At 49.1% G+C, this 26,748-nt stretch overlaps 1 protein-coding gene across 1 annotated transcript in view; it reads right to left on the bottom strand.

The window, feature by feature from the left end:
• LOC119390817 (uncharacterized) overlaps positions 1–26,748 on the bottom strand; it is a 281,919-nt gene that overhangs the window by 50,009 nt on the left and 205,162 nt on the right. Inside the window, exons 4-6 of the mRNA XM_037658520.2 lie at positions 26,109–26,179; positions 14,356–14,537; positions 6,971–7,036 (exon numbers count right to left, since the gene is read on the bottom strand). Coding sequence (XP_037514448.1) covers positions 6,971–7,036; positions 14,356–14,537; positions 26,109–26,179 — 319 coding nt within the window. The remainder of the gene's footprint in view (positions 1–6,970; positions 7,037–14,355; positions 14,538–26,108; positions 26,180–26,748) is intronic.

Below are 26,748 nucleotides of genomic sequence, written 5' to 3'. Positions count from 1 at the left end.
TTGCGCGACGTGACTGTATGACGAACGTGACAGGTCGTAACATGGAAATAATGAAATGCACGTTATGTGCGTGATGTTTTACATGAGACACAGCCTCGAAGCGGTCGCGGCCGCTTAGTTCACTGGATACGCACCAAAAATTGTTATGGTGTGACATGACTGTATGACGAACATAAATGGCAGGTCCTAACATGCAAATCATGAGATGCACGTCATGCACGGGATGATTTAAAAGACACCGTCTTGGTGAGCTTCCGGCCGTTTTGTGAACTGGATATATACCAAAATTGGTATGGCATGACATGAGTGCGTGACGAACATAAATTACAGGTATGTATTGTATGTGCCAGAATATACGTTTCATTAGGGTGGTAATACCAGGTTGTACATGCATGCATGCATGCATGACAAACAAGCGATAGTGAACTACATGTCATGGCATGAATGACTTGATTTGCTTCAAAGACAAACAAAGCGACGTGTGCAGCTCCTTGCTGACTGCATCGCATTACATCGACTCCCACAGTGCGCGCGGGATCTGCCGGATTTTAGGCGCGAAGCACCTAAGGGCCTCCGCTTGTAGGCAGTGCATCGTCGTCTGCTGTCGCCGTGTGCATCGTCGTAACCCATTTGCTTGCAAGCGTCGTTGTGCCCTGTTCATTTGCTTGAGCGCAAGAGAGGGCGCCACCGCCTCAGCGTTCGCCGTGTGGCGAGAGAGAGCGAACGGCGCGCGTTGACTATGGAAACGCTCTTTCTGCGATGAACGCTGAACTACCAGCTCGCGAGGAACGAGAACGCGCCCTCGCCAGCGAGAAACAACGCCAACGCAGGCAGCGTCTGCTAGCCGAGTTTCTTGAAAAAAACGACTGCTCGCGCTGCAAAACCGTTCACAGGCCACCCCGTATATATAGCAACTGGATCTTGACCAGCAATGTAGTGCCGCTGGGAGATTTCTCTTGTGTGTAGTTGATCAATAAAGATTCGCAGCGTGCACGCTAACTAAAAGCGGACAGCGCGTCTCTTTGTCTAATCTTTCTTCTGTCTCTCATGGCTCATCAGAAGTGATTTTGCTGTGCGAAACACCGGCGCACACTGCATGCTTCGCCCGTCTACGGGCTTCACGTTAGCGGAGCTGAAACACCCTTCCCTGCATGCTTTGCCCCTCCCCATTTTTTTTTCTCTAAGCAGCATGGGCACGCCTCTTGCGCGCTGTCGATGAATTCTACGTATTCAAGCAAATCCCCGTTGAGGAGGTGCGATAGGAACTTCCAACAGTGTTTGTTTGTTTGGTTATTTATTTACTTATTTATTTATTTATTTATTTATTTATTTATTTATTTATTTATTTATTTTTCAATGTGTTGGGAAACTGTTGTATCTGTCGACCACAGAATTATGGAACCGTTCAGACGATGCCAATCAGATGTCAGCGGCGCACAGCCGACCGTTGTTCTGAAGCGATGAGTTCGGATTAGAGCACTGCGCGGGCTCGGGCCTACCGGAAAACCCGGGCCGGGTAAAGTAGTTTTCACGTTGGGCACGGGCCGGGCTCGGGCCTGAGGCTCCGGGCTTAGGGCCGGGCCCGGGTTTGAGGTGGCGGGCTCGGGTCGGGCCCGGCTTGGACTTTGCCACGTTCTTAAAGGGACACTGAAGTGAAGCACTGAATCGGTTTAGACTGATAAAGTGTACTCTGAGAACTCGAATGTCATTCATTTTACCATTATGACTTTATTAATTTAGGAGAAAATCAAGGTCAAAGTTCCATTTTTAAATTTCGCCCTGACATCTCCGCGCGTGACGTCACGGATTTGAAACTGAATTTGTCGTATTTCGGGGACTTTGCTAGACGAAATCTCCTAAAACTTGGTATGTTGAGTCCATGGACCCCTCCCAGGTCAGTGTACTTCATTTTTACCGATTAGGAACTACGTAGGCCGTAGTAGAGACCGTCAGAATCTATGACGTCACGGCGTCTGCTGCGCAAATTTCAAGGTGGCTTCGTCACCCGCATCTTCTTTAAGTGCTGTTCATCCTTTACCAAGAAGAGCCTTGACGCGACGCGGCGAGCGTCGTGATTTTTGAATTATAAAAGAGTAACTTTACTGATAATAGAACAATCGTTTTTATCTTCAGTGTCACTTTAAGTTAGTTCCACATAGGTGTGCATACATATACGTTTCACGTTTTATCTAAAAAGCGTTATTCTTTATGTGCGGCAATTTATTTGGAGAAGCTTTATGAGGGACAAGCAATGAACTTTTTTTGCTTCTAGCATATGGGGCTACTTGATTTATCTGAAACAGGCGAGTAGGGAATAGACCAGGCGCTTATATGGTTAATATATCGCTATTCTGTGCTTTATTTGCATCCGTTATTATTTTATATCTGAAATGTTATTCTGTAATCGCAGAAATAAATGTAATATAATAAATTTTTACCTCTAACTTATCACCGCAAGAGCGATCACAGAGCTCTAAAGCGGGGAAACGTACTTGAAAGTTTTGAGCCATAATTAAAAGAACTTAAACAAAAGGACTGCACGAAGTCTCGCTACATGGAATTCTTTTAAAGACACCTTCTCTTTCCATGGTTCCGTCACGGCTTCCAGTAGTTATGTGACGCGAGATGGACGTTCACAGCCTGCTTTTTGTGCCCACGTTGTTAATTTCTGAACTTTCGTCTTGTTCCGCTATATCAGGGGTCTCAACCACAGTCCAGCTAACGGGCCGCATTCCCGAAAATTTACTCCCGCAGGGGAAAGGACAGTGACGAAGAGGGGGGGGGGGGGGGGGGGGGGGGAGTGCCCGCACATGACTTTGAGACCCCTGCGCTATATAACTAGTGCGAGAGCTGCATGGCACTGCCGCAACAGCGTTGTAATGTGCAGGAATAGCATAGGTCCATTAAACAAGGCGTGGGGCAAGGTATATTCGCTTGACGAAATATGTGGCTTGAAAAAAAGACAATTACGAATTCCGTGCCGGGTGATACAAAAAACTTATCGACTGCATACACTAGCAGCGGTGTGATATATGAAAATAATGCTATGACAATTTGTTTTTTACTTCCTTTTGGCTGCTTATACTTGTTTCTAAAAGTACACGTGGTGCACGCGGTTCATTAAAATTTTTATGTATAGGTTTGTGTATTTACAGCAACGTAATAAATTTGGTTTCTTCCTGTATTTCTCTTCCTGTGGCAAGGTGCTACTATGCTGAACACAGGTGCTACATATCCAGAAGGGCACCCGATCACTTTTGTCGTTAGGGCATGCTTTAAACTTCAGCAGAGAGTGCAATCAAAACAAAGTGAAGAGGGCGTTCTGTTCTGTCTCTTCTGTTTTTATTGCGCTCCATATTGAAACTGAACTTATGCTGCAAATCACTTTCCTTGCTATAATATTATCTGCTACAAAACTCCCTTGATGATCCCCATTGTATCTGCAGAAAAAGTAGGTTCAGTGTACCACTGCTGAACAAACATTCATTGTACCCAGTATGTTTGCTCAACTGTTTTCACCGTGAGCCCCTTTTTAAAAGAAATTCCCGTAGGTTAAAGCATTATTGTTAACGAAACATGCGCCAAAAAAGCGTAGATATTTGCGACTTAAAAAACCTTGCTATCGAATTCCTGTTCGGTCAACACCACCTAGATTAGTGGCTCGGGCCCTTGTCGGGCCCGATCTGCGGTCAGACCGGGCCTGGCCGGGTAGGCGAATTTTTTCTCGGTTTCAGTCACCGGGCCGGGTTCGGGCGGGTAAGCTTGAACGAGTTCCGGGCCCGGGCCGGGCCCGGGCCAGGAATCACGGCCCGTGCAGTGCTCTAGTTCGGATTACGCCCAAGCAGTGCGAACGATGCCTCTCGCTCACGGGATCCCACAAAAGTGCTTAGGTCAGCGATCCTATACCTCAAGTTCAACAACACCTTTCGCCTTGATCTTTACGCCGGCGCCTGGCGAGTCAGCGTAGAGTTACTCATATATATGCTACATGTACATTAACCCTACACTATCAGCTTAATTTGCACTGTACGCCAACAAATGTGTACCATAAGCGTGCATAGCGTGTGCAGTATTCTTTCTTACACATCAAGGTCAAAGGCGTTCGCGAGGCCTGTCAGAGCAGACAAAACAAAGCATGGCGGCTTTTGGCGAGGTCCGTGGCCCCTCTTAAACACGGGGGCGCTTAACCCTTCAGTCGAACGCATCCAGGTTCAAGTGCACACATACATATAAATACACAACTCTCGACTCGTCCCGTTTAAGTGCACTCCACCGCCACGTGCCAAGAAAACAGATTCTACAGAACCGCGAGAGCTTGCACAGCGACGAAGCGTGACGGCCACCACTAAAGGGTCTGATTTGTGGCACTTCTCCACGCGCCGCTACGTCGCCATCAACGCAGAGTGCCCTCGGGCGCTGCTCGCCCGAGGTCGCGACCGGGATACACTCCCACGGTGTCACACGAGTGCCACCGACCGCGAATGCGCGGTCGTGTTGGAGAGGCGGCGCGAAAGCGCACGCGGAGACAAATAAACGCAACGGGTCGCTCGAAGAAAGTGCACTCGTAAAACAGCAGCTCCGCGGACGTCTCGTTACAAAGTATATAGCGGCGGGAACCGCGCCTCGAAATAGAGGAGAACTCAAACGTAATGCATGCACGAAACATGGTGAGTCGAGCGCCGGCTCTATGTTACAAGGGTTCAAGGTCGACAGCCACCTTCGATGTCGCAAGATAGGCGGGCGTTGAACGCTTCTTTTTCTCTTAGATGCGGATACGCGTTGTGTCCCAATTATGAGTCTAGCCTGAATTTTTTTTTTTTTTTCATAGCGGACTCGGACAACCTTTATGTCTATTCGTTCATGCATTTGTGTGTGTTGCGTGAATATACACACATGCAAAACTGAAACATTTCGGATGGTTTGACCCCTCCCCTCCTTCAGACTACGCCATTGGTCACAGACACCGGCAAGAAGTTAAGAATTGATAACGTGTTCGTCGGAAAAGGAACGTGGCTAACATTAACGAGCGTCGCCGGAATTTGCATATTCGAAACGGACCAGAAATGGCCGTGCGACCTCCAATCGAGTAATGGTGCTGTCATACAGATGCTCGCAAAATGTCCGGAAAGTCTAAGGGTGCTCACGCTATCTCGTTTCTCGACTGCCTCAGGTGTCCTACTTGCTTGATGGGCATCTTTCGTGCTGCTCATGCGAACAGGTCGATCTATATAGAAACGACCGAGAACTACCCAATTACTGACGCTTATGAGGATGTTCTCCATAGTAATGCTGCTCAAATCATATGCCCTACACGATGAACGGACGACACGGTGATTAGTGAAGGCTTGTCCTTCCGAAGAATGCCTCCGAAGATTGAAGGCTGTCGTGGTCCTCAGTAGGAGGCACACACAATACGTGACTTCCTGTGCACAGGCGCTCGGGCTGACGCCGTCGGCCAAGGACACAGACCGCAAACTCCCGTTCAACTCGCAGAGGACAATCGCGTCAAGGACCCACACAAACAATCACCTATCGATCGCGCCTGCTGAAACCATCGCGGTGCCCCCCCCCCCCCCCTACATGGAAGCACAATAGCGACGAAAGAATCTCTGCGGGCAGGATCCCTATACAGTTGGGTTTTGGAGCACATCCGACCAAGTGCGTGCGCGCCATGGTTATTGAACGCGAAACCAACGTCGTAGTTTTGTAAAATAAAAAAATAAGTAACTAAAGATACACCAGTTTTCTTGTTCGCTGCATCTTGAAGGAGAAGAATAGGAGACCGAGATGTAGGGTCATACAGCGGATCACCCGCCTTTGTGGTCCTTATTCAGCTGGCTTACAACTCGCGCACATCAATTCCCGATTCAAACGAATGACGGTCGACGAATTTCGTCGGGCCATAAAGCGGCAGCGATTGCAACCAAAACAGCAGTTCTTTCTGTATGGCCATAGTCAATAACTACCGCTGACGTTGGTCTCCCCCAGCAGACGAATGGCCTTCGGAATAACCCACGGAGAAACCTCTTACGACACTTTTTTTTTTTAATCTTTGCTGGTTCATAGCTACCTTTATGCTTTCCTTTCTGCCGGAGCCCTTCGCGCCTGAACGATGCCGATCTTTTTTTCGAAAATCGAACTTCAGCGCCAATCTTGCCTTGCTTCGTTTTCTGTCCGCGCTGTTTAGCGATTACAGCGTACCAACACGAGCCGACGAATCCTTGGGTCTCTTTGAACAAAAACCCTCCAAAAACGTTCGAACGCGCGTGCGCCGCGGAATCGGCGCGCGTTGTATATAAGGCTTTTACGAATGTTCAGTTCCTTGATATCAAACCCTTGGACCGCAATGCAATGAATCGCAACATTCATGGCCTATACCCCGCCTGTCTGGTCTGTACCTCCCGGGAAACGACGTTCCTGAATCTCGCACAATACGGCTCTGTCCACAGGAAGATTTATTTCCCGTGTTCACTAACGATCCTCGACTCGAAGATGTTCCTTAACTCCACCGAGTTGAGCACGGCGTCCTCAACTGAAGAAGACGTTATACTTCAAGAATTACCGCGCGTGGTGCGTCCAAGGGTGCGTCCACGGAGCGCAGTTAGCACTTCTGTGAAGAAGCGGCGTTGCCATCGACTTTCTCAAGTCAAGATGAAGTACTGAGTGGACGGAAATCCCAGAATACGGGGAGTTAGTACCAAACGCGGTCACTTAAACAACACTTCCGCCTTCCATTGTTTCGAAATCTGTCTCAAGCTGCACCTTCCGTGAAACGAGACAGCGCAGATTTTCGCCTGCTGCGTGTCAGACATGGACCGGCAGGGTGTACCGTAACATCCCGGCAGGCCCGAACTATTTATTTCAACCCTTCCTTCTTATATAAACGTGTAGGCTGGCTCGAAACGTATATGGTAAAGTATAACCCGAAAAGTTCGAAGGTCCAGATCAATAAAACAATCGTCGCACTTACCACATAGCCTGCACAGAGACCGGCTTGAAAATGTAATGCCCGCTGCTGGATGTTACGCTGAAACCTCTGAAACAGACAGACGACAAAAGATTCAAGTCAGAAAACTGTTCACCGCTCTCTCTTTCGACGATGCATTACTGTGTAGCGCATCGTTAACAATGGAAAACGTCGTTGTACAGGCGCTCGCAGAATGTCTATTATACAGAAATAATGTCACTTCGCAGTCATCCGCGCAAGCGCCGCAATCTTGAGACCCGAGGTTTAGTGACAGCAAGCTGGAGACATGCATGGGCATTGCGCATTCCAACTTCCCCAACTCGAGAAAAAAAGAATACTCCGTTTTTCTAATAATTGAGGTGATATGCCTTCAGTGCAAGAAACATTAGAAAAACGAAATGAGACTGATGGTAATACACCACCTGTAAAGGTCACTGTTGCCTTCAGCGACAAATCATTACGGGCATTCAGTCACCTATATACCTCCGCACGCGAATTGCGGTCAATGCTATATACACGCTGTGATTAGCTCTCGGCAATACTGGCTCCATAATGACGAGTATCCAAACACACTTTTCGACCATTTCGCATACGCAGCGGTTGCGGCTAGTTCGCGCACTAAGCCGAATGTTTCGTGTCGTGACGTATCGCCGACTGCGATAAATATTAACCTCCTCGCCGACCCGAACGCTGTGCACGCCTACATTGCTATGTAAGTTAGTTGCAATTATGCGAAATATGACGTAATAAGCGTGAGAAACCTCATCTTTTGCTTATATAACAAAGATGGTAAAGGCAAGACCTTCCTCGCGCATCGATAATGTAGCAGTCTCCTCAAAATCAATGTCGCGAAAATCGTTTTAACAGGCCGAAACAACAGAGGCGACGTTTTAAAACGACGTGGTCGGCCCGCGTGTTGAAGCTGCACCATGGATTTTCCTGAGGACTTGCGGAGGGCGCTTTTCCTAGTGTGTGTGACATGAAGTCAATCTTTTGCAAAATGTGGCAAGAGTAATGCGCTTGAAGGCGCTTCCATTCTTAACGACATGCATCAGACAATATGTCGAGGACGAATATTACACAATCGCTCGCGAGTTAATTCTGAAGAGGACTGAAAGCAAAGTATCCGAATTGGCGCTGGGATCTCAAGAGGTTAATGCAGCGCTTGCGAGAAATCACAACAATCTCAGCACTGAAAGAAGACGTCACAGCAAAGCCGGAAAGATTGGCCGCGTGTATATCCTTCCGCACAGAAGCATATTTGCGTGCTACCAAGGTACAATCACAAGCGAAGCATCACGGCAAATTCCCTCAACGGGAACTCCACTTTACCGTGAACATCCATCGGGTCACCTATTCGACGACGAAGTCCGTGGAACGGCCGGGCCATGGCAAGTATCAACAGATCAAAAAAAAAAAAAAAGCCATTGCAAGGCAGTAACCACACACACACACACACACACACACACACACACACACACACACACACACACACACACACACACACACACACACACACACACACACACACACACACACACACACACAACACACACACACACACACACACACACACACACACACACACACACACACACACACACACACACACACACACACACACACACACACGAGGAGCTCGTTCATCAGGCGCTAAGGCTCTTCAGCGCAAGTGACGCGAAAATTGCTTCGCTGATGACTCTGTCAACACTCTCACAGTCATACTGACAATGGGGCGGCGGAGTGCGTCAAACCGCGGACCGCGGGCGTTAGGGATATAGGTGGCCAAAACGGGGGCTGTGCTGCGAAGCGGGCGTGCGCGCGCGTGAGCTCGCGACCTGTCGCGAGCGGAAATCGACGAGGAGCAACAGCCCGCCCACCTGTAGAGGCCACGCGCCGAAGCGACTGATGATCACGGCGGGCGCAAAACGGCGCCAATGGTGTGAGACATAAAAGAGTCGAAAAACCCTTATCCGACGCTATGCAAACCGTTACAAACCATGTTTGAAGTGCCTATAGTCCGAAGGTTGCACATTCGGTCCCTACCGGCGGCAAAGTTGCTTTCTCGTTCACTTTAATTCCTTTCCATTTATGTCATAAATACTGCACTACAGTTAAAGACTACGAGTAATGACCCCCCCCCCCCCCACACACACTTTCCTTTGCTTCACTGTCAGTTGGTTTCTCCTGTCTAAAATTCACCCAGTACTTTCCGCGGGGCTCTGAATGAATGCAGATGAAAACCGGAAAGAGATTTCAGCAGCACGCGAAAAAGGCACCCGACTTCCACCGGAGGTTTATTGTACGAGCGAGAATAATATAGCGAGATGGCATAGAAGTGATTCATCAAGGCCTTTGCTGTTGTCAGGCGCGGTCCTTCATGCCGACAGTTCGGTACCCATGTAATCACTTGCCAAGGAAGTCGCATATCGGCAAGATTAACTCCTTCCCGCCTTCGTGCGCCTCGGTAGCCCATGTCATTCGTTTTTTTCAGTCCTTGAAGATTTTTTTTTTAATCTCATCTCTACACCTCCAGGCCACACCTCCAGCCCTCACGTAATAAAGCTTTGTTGGAAGTGCAGCGCCTATCTCGAATGTAGCCTTTAATATGTCTAGTTTTCGCTCTCTTTAAAGTAATAAATAGCCGTTCTCGTGAGGCACCCACGGCAAAGCCATACAACGCTCCTATTTGTAACGCCGGACTCAAAGACAACGGTACCCCCAATTCTGAGAAGGCGCACTAAACTGCTAAGAAGGAACCCACTGAAAGACTTTAGCTGTCACGTTTTCTTTTTTTTTTTTAATGCATGTATTATCGCAAAAGAAGATTCTCGTGTCTGGGAAGCATCTGCTACTCATACAATGCATTCGCAACACTAACGACGGCAACATGAACCAACGCTAGTCAACATTAACTTGTGCGGTTATTGTGCGTCCAGCGGCCTCTCAGTAACGGCTTCTCAGTCAAGTTTTCCTTCAAAATTAATTAGTTGTATAGCGTTTAGATTTCGTCCTGATTATCATGTAGCAGTTTTGTAGCAGTTTTGTAGCAGTTTTGATTATGTAGCAGTTTTCTTGCCATTCGCCGGTGCTTTTTTTTAACGAATTTATGGCCACGAAATGGCGCACGCTATTCTATTTTCAACTGTTCCCGATTGCACCTACAGAGCCGGATACAATTACGAAATAGGTAAGGGTTTAACAATTTATTATCGCCAATTAATTTTACCACTATACATATCACATTATGGCGCATGCTTTCCGGACCGAATGAAACACGGCGTACGTCATCCACGTGTGCGCAATCACGTTCTCAGCGTCGCCAGCGCAGACCGAATGACCCTGAGAGCACATATTGTATATTGCCGGTGTACATGATGGCATGTTTACCGCAGGCATGTCCCCCCCCGCGGCGAACTTCCGCGGCAACTCGTCATGCGAGCGTCCGAGATATAGCTTGCACAGGTACATGCGCCACTGCACCGTGCTGAGTACATCGGCATGACTAACACGAACTTGCCAGTGGGCATGACTTGAATCACGCCGCTCATAAGAAAAGAGAGCACAGGAAAGGGCTGATAGGCTGCAAACGCGAGAGCAGCTAGACCGACTTGTTGCGTGGAGTTTCGGGGCATACCGTGCATGAAGGCGTGGTTAAGTACATAACGGGAGCTGTAAACCGACTAAGAAATTTTCGCCATCACTGCCCACGACGTCACAGGTTGTGGCAACGTCTCGATCAATCTAGTTGGTGTAAAAAAAAAATTAAGCAAGGCGAAGTTCCTGGCTGGGTATCGGGCGCAGTACACAAAAGCGCGAGAAGTCTCGTATTCGTGCTCTGTGATCGAAATGACCTCCAAAACAATGCCAAATAAGAGAGAGAGAGAGAGAAGGAGGGAGGGGGTGGGTAGCGAAAGGGGCAATGTAACTGCCAATACCGTCTGATATACACAGCTTCTCCTTAATGCCTAGCGTTCTTTTTCTGCCGAACCTTTGAGCACTTCGCGAAGCAAGTCTAATTAAGGCCTCCAACGGGTCACCACACTCACAAGGGGGATGGAAACTCATATGGATGTAGGAAGATAGGCGTCCTGGCATGTCACGGACTGCCATTTTTGCGACCCGGCGTCACGGCTAATTAACGGGCGCCGCACTCTCCCGCTGACCGGCCGCGTACTCACGAAAAGAGCGGGGAAGTGCTGAATGGGATGTTCTTCGTCGAACGTCGCCGCCGAAGTTTGATCTTTTGTACCAACGGCAGCGTCGGCAGGATCTTGGAAGGCCGCGAGGTACTCCGAACAAGCTTTTGACTACGAGACGCACCGGCCGAGAGCCAAGGAAACTGACCGTTCCCACGGGAAAAACTTCTGGTGGGCAAGCCGTATGGCAGCACCCCAACAGGTCAGAACCACTACAACAACAAACTTTCGCTCAGTTCAGGATTAAAAAGGAGTGTGGTCAATATATTTTTAGGGCGGAGTTTCTAACAATGAAACGCGCATGACTGGACCCACGTAGAGGTGCCTTTTTCCCCCAGGAAGAGAATGAGGGGACACGGAGGATGATTTAAGCGCAGAATTTGGCCTTGCTAAGCAACCTTCTTCCTTCATCTTTATCCCCACTTCCCCATCCCACAGGCACTCCAACTGGGAGACAGAAATAAGTGCCTTAGTCTTCCTCCAACAATCACTATATATAGTTGCTGACCAACATGGTGTAGAAGCAGATCAACAAGTATCCCTTCTGGAAGCTTTTAGTGTGGCTCTGTAACGGCTGGCCACCTAAACTTAGCCGTTCGTTTAGTTGTGACGAGAAGTTAACGTCCGCATCGTAGACATCGGAGCTTCCTCTCGGGTTAGCTCAACCTGCCCGAGATCGCCTTCAAGCACTAGCCTCCCGGAAACACCAGCGTTGCAACACCGCCGACATCGCAGTTGTGCCAGAACTCTCTCCGACTTTTCGCATCCGATCGTCGTGGGCTCAACGCTGCCGGTCATCACACGTATGCCATCACATGTTTATATCTTCGAACGTTCTCATCCGTAGTTCTATTGTTCGTTAGTTTGTGTAGTTTGTAATACTTCTCTCTCGTAAGCTGATTTATTGATTTTATATGTATTTTGTATGTTGTATTAAGAGTCGTACCACCGTTCCTTGTGCTGCAATATTACTAGAGTAAAGTTGTTCCTTTTGTTTCACACGCGTCTCTGATCTCTTCACTGTCTCTGCTTACGTATGGAACAACCTAACCTGCTGTCATTCCCGTCGCCGACTTCGCGATGGCGACGCTAGAGTGGCAGCTTGTAACAGGGCATTTCGAGTGCAGCAGCATAGGAGCGCGCTATGAAGATACTAGCAGTTTCGCTTATAGTAGCGCACGCGTGCCGTTTACGAGATGCGGGCGTTGGCACCGAGAACGTTGTTGTGACGACGCGCTCGCCATCACAGCATTCCGGTAAGGTAATGAAAGGATATCCTACCCGTTTATAATACGGCTCCACCAACCCATGCCGCGCGACTATCAATATTATTCTTTTGAAACGCTCCCTTAGTTCACCATCCGTTATTGATTAAGTAAGCCCAGGAACCTTATGGCTTTCCTTCTGATAGCTAGGAATAATTAAAACAGAAAGGCCCGCATATCGAAAAATAACTGGCAAAAAGAAAAAAAAATAAACAAAGAGGCTTCACTCATCCCGGCGAAACACAGCCCGTTCGAAAAGTGCTTTGCTGAGAGGCCGAAGTGCGGGTAGCAAATAAGGGCCACCACGGCTTGCTCCTGCTGCCAATAGGGGCAAGGGGGTCCTGCCTCCCGGCGTAGGCCTCTAGGCTGTGTGTACAGACATGTGATCACCGTAGAGCCTCAACCACAAATAGCCTACGAGCTGTCGAAACAGAGACTGCGGCAGCCCTTCTGTTTGGGATATGCGGGCGCACTCTCGTTGGTATAGACGACCATGCCGCCAGACGTAAACGCCACGCGCAGGCACGCTATTGGCGCCATTGGTGAAACGAAAAAAAAAAAAAAAGAGATGAGAAAGAAAGAAAGCCGGCGCCCTGGCAGGGCGAGCATGCCAGGACGAGCCTCGGTTTCCAAAACGAGATGCGGATATGGATGAGCGCGCCTCGGACTCCCGTGTTTGTGTACACGCGCGCACACGTATAAGCAAAGCATGCAGGCACGCAGAGAGAGACAAGAGAGCAATGACCGCGCTTGAAATCGCACGCCAACGGCAGCGAACTGGCCTCGTCTATACGCCGCACTGCGCGTTAAGGCGCAACCTTGCAGCATCGGTGACACTGCAGCCGACACTCGCATCCTGAACAAGAACGGCGTATAGACCACGCTGTCAACGTTACGCAGACGTGCCAATGCTGCGTAAGTCCCCTCGCGAGTTACACAGTCGAACACGCGAGTGCAGACGAAAGATGTGGAGATGCTGATACGATAACAGCACCGGTAACCTGTGGGAAGCCCCGTCGCTGCAAGCTGTTCACACATACACGCATGTCGGATTGGAACTGTACCGCAGAGGCAGAAATGGTCGCGGAAACAATCGGAAATTATTGTCAAAATCAGCGACTGCAGCTTCGCGGTGCGACCCGGGCTTCCTACCTCCGTGTCATGCCGTGGTCCACGGAAAACCTTATGGCACATCAGACGACACGCTGGGGCGCCGCTACATTACTAAACAAACGTATGCTTCACAGAAAGAAGTTCAACTTGAAGAAAAATTTAAAAAAAAATACAAGATAATACCGTAAACCTTGACCTTTAACACATGCGCTTGTCAAGCAAGGTGGTGCCGTCATAACATATGTTAAATTGTCGTGCAGTGGCCATCCAACTACACTCTTCGAAAATTGCAGGAAGTTGTAGACTTGAAGACGCTCAACAAAGTGGTACAGGTTAAGGCGTAGACATATTTGTGGCCGCCGCTAAGTCGAAAACGAGAAACCATAACGCTGGCCGTATTTTCATTCCGACTGAAAGCAATGAGCGCTTCAGTAAACTATGGTTTTCATTTTCAATGCAGAAACAAACCTAGTTTTTTCCACGGCTGCTATCTGCCCCAAATGGTAACACCTTTACCCTCAAGGAGTAACAAATAATGAACTCGCATTACGTAGCGGCTTTCCTTTTGTATCACTGTCAAACTCTTCAGTAAACTTCACTGCGCACCGTGAGGTCAGTACACAATTTTCACCAATCGCTTTCACCAGCACCTCTAATGGTTAAACATGTTTTACTCCGCACGCTACCAAACTCATTCTTCAAAACCTTCTACCATGCACGAAGCCGCAAACATTTACTCGGCCCCTGCGAATTACCGCGTAAGCAAACGACGTTCACATTAAATGCGTGTGCATGGATCATCATGACGTACCCGTCTCCGTCTAGCGTGATGCGGGCGTCTGCCCAGACGGGAATGACGAGGCCGATGGTGGTTCGCGAGTTGCAGTCGATGCCCAGAAGGCAGGCCTCCTCGGCGCCCAGGGAGCCCGTCCGTGACACAACCACCAGGTAGCGGGTGCGACCCGCTGGGTGGGCACTCTCCAGTTTCACCGCCTGCGTTACACAAGGACAAATCGAGATACAATATGTACAGTGGGTTCATCTGTTAACCACAACACTGACTGACAAGTACGCCACACGTTTGCCAGTGCAAGCGTTTGACACTCTTAGTGGAGAAGGATAGAGGAACGAGAAGAGAGGTTAACAAGGGGACATCTCCAGTTGGCTACCCTGTGCTTGGGAAGAGGAAAAGGAGTACAGAGCTATGAAAAACAAAACAAAAAAGAACAGACTGTGAGGACAGCATAAAGTCGTGACGGCATTGTGGTGTCATATCTCACCAGTGGCTCTTATCACTTGACGAAGCCTTAATGCATTTCACAATAGTGGCACCAAAGTACACTGAGTAAGCCAATGTGACCGTGCAGTGCAGTAAATTAAGAACAATGAGCGAGCCCACACAACGACGAACGAAAATAACACGTCGAAATAAAGAAAACGAAAACAAGATTCAGAGCGTAGGTTAAGTGTGATAGTTGCCTGCTTGCCTCGTGCATCGCATCTTTGTCTTTACGACGCAGGGTCTATGGGTTTTCCGGTACGAGCCAACCTGCGCGAGGAAACGTTTGCTGCGCACTTGCCCGCTCACTGACTATAGCACGCGAATGAGAGCGCTACATTTAACACATAAAAATAGTGCAGGTTATGTGCACTACTGCCTACGCAAGAGGTTGTACGCTGTTACGGAACTATAGCGGAGTCAGCTGATACGTAAGCTCACTTAATATTTATCACTCATCGTTTCGAAAACCATTCAGCGATTACGCAATGTTTTTGCAAGTATATAATACTGTTACGCAAACATCGGCTATTCTGTGAGACGCCGTATTCAACAATGAGAGCATTTGAAGAGAGTAGACTTTCAACCAGCTTTCTGATAAAACGTGGGCGTCTGTTACGGCATTCTTGAGGAATATATAAGTGCATTCAGCAAAAGCAATCCTACAAACGACGGCGCCGAAACCTCATGCGGTGCATCTTTTCAGCGTGAGTTATAATCATCTACACAAGCTTTCCATTCTTCTGCTAAACGGCGTCTGGAAGCTCCTATGAATACACAGCGCGAAGCAGCAAGGAAATGAACATACACATAGCTTCTGCGTTTTCATTTCCTTTATAAACCAAAGGAGAGCTAGAACGACTGAGATAATCCTTCTGCGGCTATTGGCTATAGAAACGAAATGCTCCGGTAAACTGAATCGCATTGCAGGTCGAGCTATACACAGAAAGTACAAAAGCGTTCGCTTAAACTGCCGCGAGCCACGGGTACACGGCAGCGACACAAACGGCAGTTTTCGCCGTGCGAGTAATAATGTAAATGAAATAAAAAAAGAGAGATTCCCATTTTGCAGTCGATCGGACCACTAAACTACCCGAGTCGTTTTAAATCTCGTTAGGTTTCTAAAATCGGTCGACAAGCTTTCGTATTCTTGGGTTTTTTTTTATTTTGTTTTTGTTTTTTCGTTTGGGGCGCTATTATTCGCCTCGAGTTTCACGGAAAAGAAAGCGCTTGTACAAAGAGAAAGAGCGCTATAGCGGCAGAAACGGTTCGCAGCGCGTTCCGAGCTATTTAAACTATGCTGCTCAGGGTGAAATACGATGGCGGAAACTACGTAAGTGCGTCCGTGTGTACTTAAATGTTCCATTTCATTCTCTCGCTCAACGAGGCGCGCATCGCATCGGAACAAAGCACTGCCACGTCACGAGCGCTGTTCCGCTTCAATTTTTTCAGTTATATGTAGAATATTTTCAATTGCGTATACAAGAAAATGAAATACTGTGTTTCCGCGTTTTAAACTCCGCAGTGCAGCGACAGCGACCGAAAGCTATGCGTGTAGTGCGCGCTCGTCTTTCCAGAACTTTCGTGCGGTGCAGCGGTGACTGATTTTGCTCGAAGTGACGCTTCTGAAGAAATCAATTTCAATCAATCAATCAATCAATCAATCAATCAATCAATCAATCAATCAATCAATCAATCAATCAATCAATCAATCAATCAATAAGTAAGTAAATATATGAATTTGAGTACCGTAACCTACACTGAAACCATTATTTCGACCGTGCTCTACATGTTTCCGCGCAGCCCTAATAATAGAATAGTGTTGGGATATTACGTCCCAATATCACCATATGATTATTAGAGGAAAGAAGATGAGTTTTAAGGGCTCGTTTTTCTTTATTAGACACAATATTGTCATTATTGTCTCTTTATTATTGTCTCTTATTAGCATTATCCTTGGCATTACTGTCTGTTAATTCTCATCAATATGATTAATGGAGACGACGTTGAGGGCTACGGTAAATTCCACGACCTGGGATCCCTTAGCGCGCCCCTAAATCTAAGTACACGGGCGTCTATATAGCATTTCGCCTCCGCCGAAAATGCGGCTGCCGCAGCCGAGATTCGATCCCGCGACCTTCGGGCCTGCGGTCGAGCACCATAGTCCCGCAGCCCCGTACCCGAGGCTACGGACATTCACCCCACTACTACTGCGTATATAGTATACGTATACAATCCGTGCGTCGAGAGCATTCGGACAGCGCTGGCGTAAAGCGCGGATAGCCGATAAAAAGCGAAAGGTAATGTGCGCTCAAGGCTTCGAAATGGCGCACGCAACGGTGGCAGTATGCGAGAGGCACACAAGGAAACGGTGTCTGCAAGAAAGCACGCAAGAGGTGGTCAACCGATAAGCAACAGGGTCGTTATACGGTAGACGATCCGAACGGCCGTCAACGCTGTTGTCAACAAGCGACCCATGCAGAACGCTTGACATCGACACGCAAATCGCCAAGAACTGTTCGAACCTGCACTACAGGGACATTTTGGCCTGATTTACGTTAGAGGAGTGCTCCAAATCAACTTCGACCACACGGCATACGCTTTTTTTTTTACAGGCGTATACTTAAATACCAGAGCAAGAGATATCTTTTTTCTTTGTTCTTCGTCGCTATGCTGCCGCGGATGCGCGTTGAAGTGCAACCGCGCGCACACGTATTGGCAGTACGCGCTCGAGTGCACGAACAACGCACACGAGTAGAACGGGGCCTGCCGAAGGGCGACCTATTCTATACCACGAGCGGGAGGCGCAAACTCTGCTCACCGACCGAAGCAAAGCGCTGAGAGGTGCCAGTCGCTCGCAGGGTGTACTTCGGAAGAACTTTCTTTTCCCGCGCATTCAGCCTTTGTTGTATAGCCATCGTTTTAGTGGCACGAACTGACGCTCTTGCTTCTCTTCCAAGCACTTACGGTTTTCCGAATACTCAGAAAAATTATCTTAAAAAAAGCTCGGAAGACGCTTGAGCTTCGCCTTGAAGAGTAGAACGCGATATATCGTATAATCGGGCGCCGTGCGCATCGACTTCAACCGTGCCGCAAGAAAAGGAACGTTTGTGCGCGTGACATTCGGCGTTTCAAGCTACCCTAGAATGCCTATACTGCAAGTGCAGTTGCGAAGTGTCCAATACGGCATAACTCTTCCTTTCGAAAATTGGCCAAGTACCCATGCGCGTCCGTAAGGCGCCGCGAGCACCTGCGCAGCCGTACTGTACCCAGCAGCAGCGATCGTTGCGGCACCTGGCGGTGTATATCCCAACCACGCGCTTCTGTCTTCGTGGCCTCCGAGATCCGCTTCGGCAGCGCGACGAAAGAAAGTGATAACCCTAGAAATACGCCAAGGCACAGGAATTACGCAGTGCGAGTGCCGCTACTTGACACCTAAGTCGAGGACACCGTGTTCAAGGACTAGGCACCTATAAGGCAAGTTGAAAACTGTCAATCAATTCATTATGGCACATCTTCCAGAGCGCAAGAACACATGGATGAAGTAGATAAGGACACCAAGAGCGCCGGGTTGCTCGGACTAATATTGCCATCCTCAAGACTCAAATGAAAGTAACCTTAAGGTACACGAGTTTCGGGCGCATGACGAGATTTGATGAAGTCGCCAGCCTATGTTACTTATCGACATATTTTGAACGCGAAGGCGACGCGGACACAGCCAAAGTGCCAACGATTTCCGACGAAGGTGCGCTATATTTCCCGACGTAAACGAGAACTGCGCCTTGCACGGCGTTGCTGTTATGGCAAGAGGAAACAAAATGTAATCTACCCACATATGATACCGAGCTAGACGCGTGCGCTATGCGTGGTACGCATATTCCCACAAGCCGCGTCAAGTTCGGCGTACTCACCCACGTCCTTTATTTTGATCAACGAAAGAGCCCCGCGTCTTCAACGACACGGTGACTGTTACGATATATGCCACGCTGTATGCATTATACACAGTAATACCGCACAGGTGCTTTTTGTTTTGTTTTGTTTTTTTTTTCTTCTAGCGCTCGGCCCGTTTGCGCCGTAAGACTAAACAAACAGGAAAATCGGGTCGAGATTGCATTCAACGCCCACGCATGCGCACGCTGCGTTCGCTTAATCCGGGCGTGTTCTCACACGCCCACGATGATATACCGTGCATTCTACGAGCCGACTATGCAGCGACACGAGCGGCAAGCGACTTCTCGCACGCACTCTATCAACTGCGGAAGGAGGTGCACACACACGAAACTGGGGTGCCGATGGGAAAAAAAGAGTTTAGCAGGCAAACTTTGTTACACCGAGCGAACAATGGAGAGCACTCCATCAGATGCGGGAAGCCGCAGCCCTTACGAAACGAACGTGCATCTTCGCTCAACAACTCCGCACCTTCTCATGGTGTGCCGAAACGCGAGAGGAACGTATGCACAAATTATGAGATTATTACAAACGGGACCATTTGTAATAATCTGCAGTACGGCTTGAAGGAGAGGGTATATCGTGCGATGTGTTGAAAACGTTACTGTGCATCGGTCACATCCAGCCTTCGCAACGAGCTTCACACTACGGAATTATCGATTTTGCGTCGTTGGATAACTCGAGGGAGCCTTTGCATTCTGCAAGCGCTATACACCCCGCCTGAACTCTTTTTTTGTACAGACCCGACGGTTTGCGTAGCCTTTAACTTTGGATAAGCGAGACCTAAGCTCTCTGTCACAGTAACATCAGCGCACAGTGGCTATTGAGTATATATATAGTCGCGACTTTTGCGCTTCTACAGCAGTTAAATAAGCCACGGTATAGCTTTATTTCACAGACAATAGCAAAAGCCGGGAACAATTTCCCCGTATCTTCTTCCATGAACAGAGAATGCAGGTTTAGTTAACCCCACCAGTCACACCCCTGGCCGACACCAGCCCCAACACGACTCCGCCACTGCCACCCCATGAAAGATCCTGCTGTCCAGACACTATAGCTGCGGCTGGTGACCAGGAGCGAGAAGGCACCACACCGATTACTTCGAAATGGGAACCACTTACCTCCAGCGCATGAGCTGAAAAGCTCGTTTAAGGTTGTTTTTCCATTCATTCATTCATTCATTCATTCATTCATTCATTCATTCATTCATTCATTCATTCATTCATTCGTGAGTTTTTAACGGCCCATAATCCGCAAATAACTACGATAACGTTTTTCATCATTTCACGCTGAATTAGTCACGTGGATGACGACCACGTTCAAATGAAGCAAATTTTAGTTATACCTCGCGTAGTTTTCGATACCCAAACATCAGCACGCAAACTTGAATCCGTTAAATACTCACGCCACGCAAGAGGACGTGGGGGCGTTAAAAAGCCCTGCTGCCTCTGCCGCTGCGCCATGGCCGGCACCGTGCGCTAGCGTGTGTGCCAAAACGCAGGCAGCGGGCCCGCCCGGCGGTCTCTAAATCGGCGCGGTCACGTGCGCGAGTTTGCGAGCGGCCGACGCGAGTTGCGCCATCACGAGAGCGGCTTTCGTTTTGCGCAAGAGGAACCGCACTCTTGCCTCGCAAGGCGCAGAAGGCAAAATGGCGCGCTTTTGTTTCGGCATCGCGCTTCTATACACGTTGCTGCAGATAGACATATCGCGCAAACACATCCCCAAAACGTGGCGACACAAGCCGCTTGCGAAAGACGCAGCACGCGACACGCGAAGCTCTTCTGGCTTGTATAACATGCGCAGCGGACCTTCGCAACATGCCCAAAACAAGGCAGGCGAAGCTCGCTAAGTTAGGTACAGCGGCATTGCCAAAACAACTCCTCCCCCCCCCCCGCCATGGGAGCGCATGTGTTGGAGGTACCCAGCTTCGATGTCAATGCGAAGGAGCGAGAACAAGGCATTGTCAAAACAATACCCAAAGCGCTTAAGCTTGTTTTCCTCTGGCGAAACGCTTTAGGCGAACGCTTCGAAAGAGCATGGTCACAACAGAAACGGTCAACACCTTCCACAGACTTACAGTACGCAGGAAGAACGTAACGGAAGAAGCTCAACGCTAATACATGGCTGCGAGTTAAAGGGCAAACTACAGCCGTGACGCACAACATGTATATATACAACCGGTAAGTGCTGTAACATCACCCGCAAATGCACTATACAATGCTGGAAATGACACTGGGCAAGAAATAATCGCCGCCCTTTCGAGCCAACAAGAGCCTCGCGGAGGGGTATTCGTAAGTGCAATCGCTGTCAGCTCCACATAAGCCGCCCACGATGGCAACTTGCTACGCATACTCCGTGGAAGAAAGCAAACACCGGCAGTCGACGCGCAAGAACGGGTCGCCGCCGCGTTTATAGGCGGTGCACTTGTTGCGCCACGAGGCCCGGTCTCCCGTGAACACCGGGGCCGCGGGGTAATCGGAGTAATTAAGCCCGCGCATACCCACCCAGGCGGAGCGTGCCCTCTCGTAGTGTGTATACACACATATAGACGTACGACCACCACCGGCTACCAGTGTTCGCGTGCAGGCGCTGCTTCACGGGAACCCCCCCGCCCGCACCGGCCTCGTTTCAACGCCCTTCCGCAAACACTGTGCATGCAGAGTTACGACACACCTCGTATACACGGCGAAAGGCCGCATGCAGCGCGAACAGGTGGGAAGGCGAGACGTTAAGCCGCGCGCATCGAAAGCTTGAGCAACCTCGCTTTCGGCCAATTTCGGAGACGCTGCGCGCGTGTATGTCTACATCGCACGCCCTTTCGTGCCTCAATTCAATAAGCTCCCGTAATTATGGCCCGCACCTGCCACGAACTGCAGTCGACTAAATTGCGGTTCACGGGCGTTACCAGACGCCGAGTTTGTTTAAGCTTGGGGTAGGGACAAAAAAAAATTCAACAGCCCGAGTCAGTAAATAGGTCAACCCTATACCAGCAGGCCAGGGCGCATTACATAAAACTGCATTAAAGTATAACGGATGTGCTTCGCTGCCGGCCACAACGAAATTCACGCACCAGTTTCCCCTTAACGCTATAATATCGCGGCACTGCCAGGACACGGCTGCTTAATGGCTTGTTAACTGACATGAACAATTATGTTTCATTTGATACGCAAGAGCAATCAACCGGGCAGCCTTTGTAAACATTTCGCTGATGAAACGAGAAAGTACCCTGACGTGACTATATGCACGAGAAAGTTATTAACACTAACAAAGAAGATAATTTTACCGCAGAGGCGCCACAGACTTGGGGGTTCGATCAGCAGACTTACGACCGCCCGATATGGCGGCGCCCCCTCATTTAGCACTGAGCAAAATTGTTAGGCTGGAAGACAACAAAAATGACGTGAGCGTCAGCTCTGCTGTCGATACCTGCACACAAGTGAAATGAGGGCTGCTCGGTCCAACATTCGCCGGTGTCGCGAAGTAATGGACAAGGCTTCGGAACCATGTTCAACCTCCCTGCCAATTGGACACGGCAGAGCGCTCGACAGCGCGATACCTGTATAATCGGCGCAGATTACGAGGCGCGGCGAGTGTGCATGCCCGCGCCATTCCAGTCGTAAACAATCAAGAAAAACAACGGGTGAAAGTAACTGTCTCCGCCGGGACAAATGCCCGCTGGTGCACGCAGCGCCCGAAATACTGAACGAACACCGAGAGACCTCCCGAAGCCCCGGAAAGCGAACGGGGCCAAGGATACTACATCACGAGCGACAGTAGTGTGTCCCCGCCTTCGCGTCCGTCAACAGCGACGGAAAGCGAACAGATTGGCGACGCGACGAGAAGGACGGGGAGCGTTTCCTGGCGTGGGGACCGCGACCAGACGCCCCGTGCCGCTTGCCGGTGACAGAGAGACGTCGGCTTCGAGTTTCGGCGCTACTGCACAGCGAACAAGCGGAGTGGAACAAGCACAAGTGGAGGAGGTGGAGACGCGAAGGTAAAGTGGGAGATCGAACAAGCCCAATACGCTGGAGCTCCGCAGCTCTGTTGGGGCGCGAAGACAGGTCATATCGACACGGTACAAGTAAGCACAGCACCTGGCGTGAGGCCATGTGGGCAAGGCCTTTGCGGAGTACGCGAACCACGCCAGACACCTCCGGACCGTTCGCTGCGCTATCTGTCGGCAACTCGAAACGGTCATACAACAAGCTTTCTGCGGCGACCAGCTCAACCCGTCCCCCACCGAGGGCTATAGTATAGCATGGCAGTGGAAGGCCCCTGCGACCTTGACGCGACACTGCCGCCGTGAAAGGGACATCGTGAAGTGTTCGCGAAACGGTGCGAATGCTGCGTAGCCCAATAAGGCGTGAAGCGAAGGCGGTAGATTTTAATCATGATCAGAGGCATTTATATACAGTAGGAAATCTGAGTGATCGGCGTGATCGGAACTTCGGAAATGGAAGTTCTCGCCTCCCGCTCTTCTCCTCGTTAGTATAGTGGTTAGTATCTCCGCCTGTCACGCGATAGACCGGGGTTCGATTCCACGACGAGGTGTGCTCTATTTTTTTTTAATAAGGTTGTTTCCTTCTCGCTTCCTCCTCACCCTTGTGGAAGGGAAATGGTTGTTGCCAAGAGAAAGACAAAGATGGTGTTGATTACGTGAATGATGATCAAAGCACACGTAAATAGGTTAGGTTAGGTCAAACTATAGTTAAAGAAACTAAAAACTGAAAGAAGCACGCGTTTGTACAATGACCACATGTTATTCCGACTCACGGTTGAAGAGCAGAGCGGCTGACGTTGTTTTCTTCATGCAAATGCCCGTATGTCCCCTTTATTTCGACCACTGAAATTGGACAAACCGAGTGACGAAATGCGTGATGGCGCCGCATTCAAACCGAAAGCGGTAACGGTGGGAAAAGTTACAAGCATGGCCTGTTTCTCTGGAGCAGTGTGGAATGATTTGGAGGCGTTCATCTCACATCCGACCGACGCCGACCGACCCACACACACACAAAAAAAAGCAATTCGACGAAGATATTTTCCTGCGCGTAAAGAAAAAGCTGCTATGGCGCCTCTACATCTGCAATATACTTTAATGAATACTGTCGCGCTGCCTATACAAGTGGTTTGCAAGAAGCTCGTCCCATTTCGCCTCACATTCATGAGGACAGCCAGGGCGTCGTCGTTTAAGCTGTATTCACACGACGGAAGAAATCGCGATTCGAGCCTGCGGAATGCGTATTACGTCACCATGCGTCAGCCGTTCCCGCTTCGGTCCGCACGGAGCGATTCGTGAAACGACGAAGGCCCAAATCATCCTCGGGAAGCAATGCCGAAATCATCGCCTGTAGCGTGAATTCTCCCCTGTCGTGTGAATGATGGCCGCGGAGAGATCCGGATCACGTCACACGTCACGTGACTGATCATCCGCGATCACGTCCGTCGTGTGAATACAACTTTAGCGACATATTCCGTGGAACGCGCGTGCAGGCGAGAACACCGCGATCGCGCTCCTTGCGGAATTTTCCCAGGAAGGAGACACCGGAACAGCCGAGCTCAGAGCCAAAGTGCGCGAACTCTGAGCCGTGAGAGAAGAGAAAGAAAGAGAGAAATATAAAGAAAAAGAGATAGAAAAAAAACAGGAGAGATAGAAAAATAATGTCCCGGGGCTTTCGGCAACGTTTCGTCGTTTTCCCAGCGGAATCGGATGTCGCCGGTCCCGCGCCGGAAGCAGCGACACATGCGCGGTGGGGGTTTGTACGCAGAACACGAGAAAGCAGCTGCGCGAGCGTCGTCGCTTTGCTGCGACGGGCGTTTCGCAAGAAAACGCCGCGCGAGCGCCAGCGTTTTTTGGATGTCCGCAGCCGTTCTGCGGATGCATGCTGCCATCAGAAATGGCTGGCAGCCTGCACCCGTATAGAACTGCTGCGGGCGCCCAAGTAAATCTGTCTTTTAAGGATAAAGCGCGCACGGCGCAGCAATCGCGACATGCCGTCGAGACAAAAAATATACAGCGATAACCAGCGCGGTTTGCTCGTTAACGAAACGATACAAGGAAATTTAAACGGTCGCAGAAGCTACGACTGTCGCTTACGCGCGCATGCGCATGTCCGCAGCAAATTTTCACTTCGTCTGCACGGACGAGTCGTAGGCGCATACACATAAAGAAATGGCAGACAATACAAGCATTCAATTCAAATTTAATAAAGACAAATTGTTACAGCAGCGGGTGGCGATTATTAGTCGAGATTAGACGACATTAACCAGTAATTGTAGTATACGAATAAATGCGGTAGTTGAACTCGGTCAGACGCTATTATCGCGGACAGCACACGTCATTAAGAAAGTGAGTGGCAAATACAGCCATGAAAACAGTGTCAACATAATCGTGATAACGATAATAGGCTTACGCTCCTAATTTAAAGTACGACGAGCGCTGCATGTCTATACGAGCGCATCGAGAAAGCACGCTTATGTGAACGCCACTGCAAGAAAGAGATAAATAAATCAAGTCCAATTTCGTCATCCTTTTAATTACCGGAGAGCACTTCGAGAATGTCATCTATGAGGGCTTTCTTTTTTCAAAAAAAAAAAAAAAATGGCCGCGTATCTGCGTGCTTCGTTGCAAATGCGTCGAAAGACGATAGTTCTCTGCCGGCCGTACTACATGAGTCCTCCTCCTCTATGTTGAATCGCAGCATCTGGCTCCTAGCATCGCATTTGCAGCGCAGCCCAAAAAACACTAGCATTTTCAGCGCAGCGAAAGAAACACTAGGGTCTTTAGAATTGCGTATCTATGTATTTTCTACTAAAGGAATACATCACCTAATACTTACGTATTCATGTTGCTCCTCAGATATGCGTAATATTTGCTATTTGATCGACAATGTTCACAAGTATGAATGACGATACCAGTGCAAGATGGCTGGGCGTTCAGAAAGTGGTTAAACTTCGGCCGGGTGGCTGAGTCGGGTGACAGACAGACAGACAGACAAACAAACAACCAAACAAACAAACAGAAAGACAGACAGGCAGACCAAAATTTCTGCGTCTAAGTTCCCCAAGAAAGACTATCGTCTTTAAAATCAGGGCAGCTTTTTATATCAAAGTTATACCGAAATGGAACTAAGCGCATCCGTGCGAAGGCGTTCTAAGCATAGTGAGTGCCAGCAAAGAGCACGTCATCGTGAAACGCGGAGAGAAGCCACTGGTCTTCACCTCTAATTAAGACGATATTTACAACTGCTACCGGCTTAAGTCCGACATCTTTCGCTGCGGAATTGCAGTATACGTTTCGCTCCGGCTAGCGCAGAAGCGGCAAAAGAAAATCGACTCACCATTTTGAGCGTGTCTTCGCGCCGCAGCATGTACAGCATAGACTGCAGGTGCGCCCTGATGTCGCCGGCCACTGCGAGAACAAGGCGAGGAAAAAGTTAAAGGAAATGACGTCACAATAGGAAACGCCTCGCGCGAGACATCAAGGGCGAATAGCCCGACAATCAAAACGAAGACCACGAAGTTGCAGCGTCAATCTCTGCATACTCGCCAATTCACAACATCTAAGATGAACACGTCATTAGTATTCAAGACTTCATATAGAAGCTGATGTCTAATACATTACTATTAAAATTATTATTGTGATAATCGACGCCATCCGTGGACGTCACATAACGGACATTTCCCTCGTGAAATATAGTTTTGCCGGCTTGAAAACTAATGAAATGTTCACCTTGGATGTGGTCGACCCTGCACCTTAAGCACTGGAGCACCGCTGCATGAAAATAACAACAAATACCGACCACGAATGCACGGTATATACAAAGCGACGTACAGTTCGTGCGAACACGATGGAGGCTCATGAGCTGAAATTCGTTATACGCCTTCAACATTACGACGGCAGTATCGAATTGCTGTCTGCAGACTGAGCCATCAGGACCTCATATAAGCAAGCCGTTTAAAGGCCAACTATATAAAATA

Source organism: Rhipicephalus sanguineus, chromosome 4 (genome assembly GCF_013339695.2).
Source record: "Rhipicephalus sanguineus isolate Rsan-2018 chromosome 4, BIME_Rsan_1.4, whole genome shotgun sequence".
NCBI lineage: Eukaryota > Metazoa > Arthropoda > Arachnida > Ixodida > Ixodidae > Rhipicephalus > Rhipicephalus sanguineus.
The sequence above is the reverse complement of the archived record's forward strand: the minus strand, read 5'-3'. Positions and strand labels throughout refer to the sequence as shown.